The 7,500-nt window shown below is 42.7% G+C and overlaps 2 protein-coding genes across 7 annotated transcripts in view; both read left to right on the top strand.

The window, feature by feature from the left end:
- LOC122242079 (homeotic protein ultrabithorax) overlaps positions 1–7,500 on the top strand; it is an 865,946-nt gene that overhangs the window by 331,894 nt on the left and 526,552 nt on the right. The window lies entirely within an intron of this gene.
- Positions 1–7,500, top strand: part of LOC147467960 (uncharacterized) — a gene marked incomplete at its 5' end in the record, with an annotated part of 29,897 nt that overhangs the window by 11,755 nt on the left and 10,642 nt on the right. The window contains one exon of the mRNA XM_086556144.1: positions 878–963. Within this exon, the coding sequence (XP_086412270.1) occupies positions 878–963 (86 nt within the window). The remainder of the gene's footprint in view (positions 1–877; positions 964–7,500) is intronic.

Here is a 7,500-nt window from a genome sequence, read left to right on the forward strand (position 1 = left end):
AGAGAGAGAGAGAGTCTGTGTGTGTGTGTGTGTGTGTGTGTGTGTGTGTGTGTGTGTGTGTGTGTGTGTGTGTGTTTGCGAGTAGGTGTATCTACATGTGCATCAATATGTGAGTATTTCCGTTTCACTTTATGCATGTTTGTGTGTGCGTGTGTGTGCATCTGTGTGTCGGAATATTGTAACTATAATTGGTGTGACTTATTGCAATGGCCGTGATGTACATCCCTCCCGCCATTAATCTTACATCACGAGAAAAGTGTTCATGTTAATGTGCCAAGTTGTGTGTGTGTGTGCGTGGACGTAGGTCTGTGTGCACAACTATTTTTAACTGATATACCCTTTTCTTGTCCCTCTCTTTATTATCATTATTGCTATCCGTCTTAATATCATTATCATTGTTATTATCTGGATTATTGTTATTATCCTCATCACTGTTATTATTCTTACTATCATCATTATCGTTATTAATATTCATCATTCCTTCTTGGTGATCCTCCACCCCCACCCCCCACTTCCCCCTCTTTCTGAAGGATACCCGCCCCATTTTCTGTAAGACCGCTCTCCCTCCCCCAGAGCTCCCCTCCCATGCCACAACCTCAGGAACACCCCCTCCCCCTCCATGCTCCCCACAAAGGTACCTCATCCCCGTACCCCTACCCCCAGCTCCATCCCTACCCCATTTCTTCCATACCCCCGCCCCAACCCCCACTCCCACCACAAAATCCCCCCATTCCTCCCCCCTACCTCCCTCCCCCTGCCCCCCCCATTTAACCAAAACCACCTTCCCCCCTAGCCCCCCCTAACCAACCCCCTCCCCCTCCCCATCCCTCCAGCGCAGTTAATAAACAAATTACACACCATCTTTTTGTTTCTCCAGCAATACCGATCAGATGCAGATAATTCTCCCAACAACTCATATGCGCGTATAATCCAGGATATGAAAGCTTCCATAAATTTACACCTGTGTGAATTATGATGATAAAAACTTTTTTTTGGGGGGGGCCTCGAAACCCATTAAGCTCGACAAGACACCTGCGAACAATAGCGGCGGAGGATGAGCTATGGCGGACGGTGAGATATTGTCCCTCCTATTATTATTTTTCGTCTTTTTTTTTTTTTCTCTTCTATGAAAAAGGGGGGCTTCTTTTTCGGTTTTTGCGTTTTTTTTTCTCACTTTTTTTTTTTCTTTCTTTCTTTGTGTGATTTTTTTTTTTTTTTTTTTTTTTGCTTCATCATATATATATATATATATATATATATATATATATATATATATATATACATATACTGTACATATATATATACATATATATTGGCTTTCTATTTTTAATCTTTCTTTTCGTTTTAATCCTCTTTTTTCATTATTTCTATAGAGGGCCAGGGTATGAAGAGAAAGAGAGATATAGATAGAGAGAGAGAAGAGAGAGAGCAAGAAGAGAGAGAGAGAGACAGAAGAGAGAGAGAGAGAGAGAAAGAGAGAGAGAGAGAGACAGAAGAGAGAGAGAGAAAAGAGAGAGAGAAAAAAAAAGAGAGAGAGAAGGAGAGAGAGAAAGAGAAAGAGAAAACCAAACCCAATGAGAGAAAGCCATAACATCATAATATCCTCTTCTTCTTTTCAAATCCCCTCCCCCCCCCGTCCTAGTTCCTCCCTCCCCAACCCCTCACACCCCTTCTCCACCCGCTCTACCCCCTGAACCCAGCCTCCCCTTCCCCCTCCCATCCTCCCCCTCCCCCCTATCAGATAAGCTCCCGGATGAAGAATTTCGTGGCCGATAATTTTCCCGATATCGCTAATGACCCGGCCCATTGCCCCGATAGTGGCTTCACGGCGACGGACCGATAACAAACATTCGCGGAGTCGTCGCTCAAAAGTCCGCGGCGGGAAATACGGGAGGGAATTGAAGTTAAGAGGGGAAGGAGGGAGCGGAGGGAGGGTGAGTGGGAGGGTGAATGGGAGGGGGTGGGAGAGAGGGAGCGGAGGGTGGAAGGGGGTGGAAGGGAAGGGAGGGTGAATGGGAGGGGGTTGGAGGGAGCGGAGTGAGAAGGAGGGTAAGTGGGAGGGGGTTGGAGGGAGCGGAGTGAGAAGGAGGGTAAGTGGGAGGGGGTTGGAGGGAGGTTGAGTGGGAGGAGGGTGGGAAGGTTGGAAGGAAGGGAGGGTGGGAGGGGAGGAGGGTGGGAAGGTGGGAAGGGAGGGTGGAAGGGAAGGAGGGTGGGAGGGAAGGAGGGGTTGAGGGTGAGTGGGAGAGTGGGAGGGGGTGGGAGGGTGAGTGGGAGGGGGTGGGAGGGAAGAAGGGTGTGAGGGAAAGAGGTGGGGGTTTATAGGAGGAGGAAGGGGAGAGGAAGGAGGGTTGGAGGAGGGAATTGGAAGTAATATTGAAGGGAGGGAGGGAAAAATGGAGGTTTGGTACGGGAGTTGGGTATTTTCCTTGCTTCCTAATCCCTCTTTTACACCTCCTACCCCCTTTTCCTTCCTTCTTCCTATCATTCTTTCCGTCCTCCCTTCCTTCCTTTCTCTTTCTTTTCTCTATTCATGCTATCCTCATTTCCTCCTACCTTACTTCTCTCCCTTCTTCCGTCCCCCTTCTCTCTTCCCCTCCCCCCTCCTCCCCCACTCCCTTACTCTCTTCGATTAAACTGATTTTCGAAGACTATCCTGACCGCTTTGTTTACATCACATATTCTCGAAACTTCTTTTTTTCCATTTTCTTCTTGTCTGTATTTCTTCTTCTTCTTCTTCTATTTCTTCTTCTTCTTCTTCTTTTCCTTTCATTCTTCTTCTTTTCCTTCTTCTTCTTCCCCTTCTTATCTTTTTTTTTCTTTTGCTTCTCCTTCTTTCTTCTTCTTCTTGATATTATTATTTTATTCTTCTCTTTATCCTCCTTGTCCCCCTCTTCTTCCTCCTCCTCCTCCTCCTCCTCCTCCTCTTCCTCTTCCACCACCACCACTACCTCCTCCTCTTCCACCACCACCACCACTACCTCCTCCTCTTTCTCCACCACCACCACCACCACCACCTCCTCCTCTCCCCACCCCCTTCCTCTCCCCCCCCCCTTCGTCCTCTTCTTTATTCATTATCATCCTCTCGATGATTATTCTATGTGATGAGATAATTCCTCCTGGGAAGTACCTAGTGATTATTGAGAACCTAGTGGGAACCTGGAATCCATTAGAAAACACAGTGCGTTAAATCACAGTAGATTTGATAAATTTTAACTTTATTGATTGCGTAATCGTAAAGGAAAATAAAACAGAAAAAAAAGATAAAAAAGATCGATAAAAAAAAAGATAAAAAAAAGACAAAGATTTGATTATAAAAAAGAAGACATATCGCCATATTTACATTTTTTTCATTTACGGTACATTAATTAAGGTATATAAGGTTAGAAGTAATTAAGTGTTGCAGAGATGTTATCACAAGCATGCATGTGCTAGAATGAATATAACAGATGTTATAGTGGATTTGATAATAACTATATCATAGTGGAAACTAAACGAGAGATTTATCCTATCAAAGACTGATCCTAGAGGGAAAGGCTGTATAAAAATTAGGTAATCCTGGTGTTGAATTGATCAAATTAATGATACTGAAGTATATAACATAGTTAAAAAGATAACACATAGTTTAAAATACTATCTTTAGTAATAAATGATTTACAATTAGTTAGTGTGAGGATTTATTACCCCCTCCCCCCATGAAACCCCCCCCTCCCCACGAAAACAATATAAATAATGATTGATAAATATCAAATGAATGATAAATAGTAACTATATAACGCTTCTTCTATAAAAGAAGGTGAATAAAAATGAAAATAGAAGGGGAAAAAAATATGTATATATATAAATATCTATCCCATATTAAATTTCCTCACCATGAAACACGTTATGTCATGATTAAAATCCCAACTCGTAGGGGGGCGGGGGGGGGGGGAGATAATCTCATATCAAATCAGGTAGAAAGGCTATGAGTCGAGGTCCGAGTTATTCAACTCCCCCCCCGCCCCCCCCCCCCCCTCCCCTCTATCTCCCTTACCACACCTCTCCTCCCTCAACTCCCCCCCCTCCCCCCTTCTCCCTCCGTCCTTATTCTCACCCCCCCCCCTCATTGTTCTTTCTCTCCTGGTTCAAACTCCTCCTCTTTCTCCCCCTCCCTCCTCCGTACTCCTTCTCCCTCCCCCCTCCCCCCGCACCTTCTCCTCCCTTATTCTCAAACCTATTGTTTCCTCACCCCTCCACCCCCTCCCCCTCCCAAACCTTCTCCTTCCCCCCATTCTTTACTTTCACCCCCCTCACTGCCCCCCTCACCCCCTTCTCTCTTACCTTTTTGCTCCTCCCCCTTGGCCCCCCCCCCCCCCCCCCCTCATTTCCTCTGGGATAAAACACTTGAGAGAAAAATGGAGTTAGAGGGAGAGAAAGAGTAGGAAAGAGAGAAAGGAGGGAGAGAAAAAGCGAGAGTGAGAGAGAGGAGTGATTGAGAGATAGAGAGCCCGAGGGAGGGAAGGCGAGAGGAAATAGAAAATAGGCAGATAAATGGAGGAGAGAATGTAGATGCGAGAAAACGAGCGAGCGAGATAGAACGAAGGGAAGAGATGAGAAGAAGAAAGGCGAGAAGAGCGAGAGGTAAAAGATACAAGAAAAGAAAGCGAGAGATATAGATAGATAGATAGATAGAGATAGATAGAGAGAGAGAGAGAAGGAGAGAGAGAGAGAGAGAGGGAAAAGGGGGAGATGTGTGTGTGTGGTGGGGATGGGGGGAGGGGGAGAGTGGATTCAATACATAATTTCCTAGCGTACATAACTTACACCTGGGAATAATAGGATGTCGTGCCAGGCAAGAGATAAATGACTCAATAACACTGCAATAACGATGTAGATTGTAACTTATATATACCATATTACAGTCCAACCTCGCTAACCTGAACCTGTGCCTTCCCGCTTTGACTCATCGGTAACCTGACGGACAAGTGAGTCAGTCCGGGCTGATCGTCCCTCGCTCGACGCTTCTGGAGGGACGATCAGCGACCCGGACGAGCCTGTGGGTTTGATGAGGTACGGTCCAATCGCGGTCGGAATAAATCGTAATATTCATCCGGTCATGAATGCTATAAGTCTCCCTTTGTTGGCAAAATTTCACCCCGGTTTTCGGTGAAGTAATCGCGGAAATTGGTTTGGAAATTATTGTTTTTTTTTTCTTACTTATTTATTTATTTAAGAAAGACAGGGAGAGGGAAAAGGAGATAGATATTCTTCCAGAAGTGTATATATATATCATCATTCTTTCTTGAGGCTGTCGATTATATTTTGTTTCGTCAAGTGGGACTCTTTCCTTCCTAAATGAGGGGAGAGGAGGAAATGGAGGAAGAGAGAAAGACAGATAAAGTCAAGGGAAAACTGGAAGAGAGAATAGAGGGACGGGCGAATGCCGGAGTGTGCCGCCATCTTGAATTTACATTCCGGAATTAAGGTGAATGAAGATTGATAGCGCTCGAAATTGCCGGTCCCGAAACCAAGGCGAAGTTGCAATATTGCATACAACAACAAACAGTAACAATAACAAGCGGAAGGTAGCGTTGAATTGTTGATTACACACATTACCAATAAATGGTAATATGAGAAAACAATAATTTTGAGGGATCGTATTATCAATGAAGGTGTTTATATCCAGTTTGGAAATAGATAATCATTTTTTTCACATAAAGAATGGATTCAGTAACCTTTTAGACCTTAATCTATCATAACAGTAGTCCCTGTAAATTCTTATAAACCCCCCATTGTCTGTCTGTCACTTGTCAGTAAGGGCGAATCGGGTTTTACAGGAATTGTGGCACACTTGATATACTGGCTGTGTGTATACAAAGGTTGACGACTAGTTATGTACATCCAGAAACACACAAACACACATAGATAAACACACAAACACACACAACACACACACACACACACACACACACACACAAACACACACACACACACACAAACACACAAACACGCAAACTCTAAGCAGCCTAAGCTCTTTCACTTTAGGTCAATTTTTTTATATATATGCATTTATTCATCAATTCACTCTGCTCATTCCTTTTTGAGTATATACAAACAAAACAAAACGCTCACCGAGGCACTCAGATATACATACGCACCCACTTTAAGCTGATGTACACGAACTATTAGCGAAGAATTACGCTTTCACTTGTTTACACACTTGGAACCTTACATATACATGTTTACCCACGAAAAATTATATCCGTATTGTGTAAACCCCACGTGCACAGGCTTGTCTTATTCATGCACGAAGAGTAAGAATATCGCTTGTTTACTTAGCAATACTCCGACATTTTATTGTCTTGCAAATAACATATGCAGACCTAGAAATATGTGTAATTAGTTCCGCATATAAACAGGCTTATTGACTTGCCGAATTCCACTCAGTCAGGAGTCCATGTTGTGACGTAGGGTCTGTATTGATGTGTAGTTTCTGTCTCGGATTTATTGTTCAGACTTCGACGTTCTGTGTGTTCTTGTTTTTGTCTTTGTTTGTTTTTCTCCTTTTATTTGTTTGACTTTGATCGTGATGGTAATAAAAATATGATAATGATGATAGCAATAACAAAATCTTTATCATCATTTTCATTGTTATTATCATCATTATTGTTATTATCTTCATTATCATCATTAATATCATCTTTGTTGTTAGTGTTATTAGTACTATAAAATGATAACAATATATATATTTTTTTAAATTCAACTTTATCTCATGTGCGCTCTCTCTCTCTCTCTCTCTCTCTCTCTCTCTCTCTCTCTCTCTCTCTCTCTCTCTCTCTCTCTCTCTCTCTCTCTCTCTCTCTCTCTCTCTCTCTCTCCGCCATACCCTCATAAAGGTATGCAGTATTAAAGAAAACATATCCTCCGCCATTAAAAGCTTCACCATCACCGCAGCTTCATTCTGTTTCATCAAAATTTCAAACCTATTGTTCTTTAGAAAGGGATCTATTGATTAATCTGAGAATTCATTTTAAATATTAGGTTATTACACATTAAATTATTAGGAGATCGATCAGTTTCTAAGTAAATTTTACACCAACCTACTTTTAGAATCAGGGCTGTATCAATCACAGCATTTCATTTAAATCTGAGAGGCTAAAATCAACATCAACAGTGAATCAATATTAGTTTATGACGTCATGCGATTCCGTGCATAAAACTGACAGAATAGGTACCCAGACATACATAGAATTGTATATGTAAACACACACCCGCACACATACGCTTTTGGACACAAACACGTACACACACATGTGTAGACAAACGCAAGCACATACACATTCAAACACACACACGTACAGAGTCACATACACACATCCAAACACATACACATACAACCACCCAAACACAGAAACAAACACACACACACACACACACACAGATACGCAAGCACACAGTCACACATACGCATACACGCATATATATAGGGCATTCAAAACAAACAGACAGATATTGCACTCTCTG

The sequence above is a fragment of the Penaeus japonicus genome, unplaced genomic scaffold, assembly GCF_977035675.1.
Source record: "Penaeus japonicus unplaced genomic scaffold, GWHDUDI00000001_assembly GWHDUDI00000032, whole genome shotgun sequence".
NCBI classification, from domain to species: domain Eukaryota; kingdom Metazoa; phylum Arthropoda; class Malacostraca; order Decapoda; family Penaeidae; genus Penaeus; species Penaeus japonicus.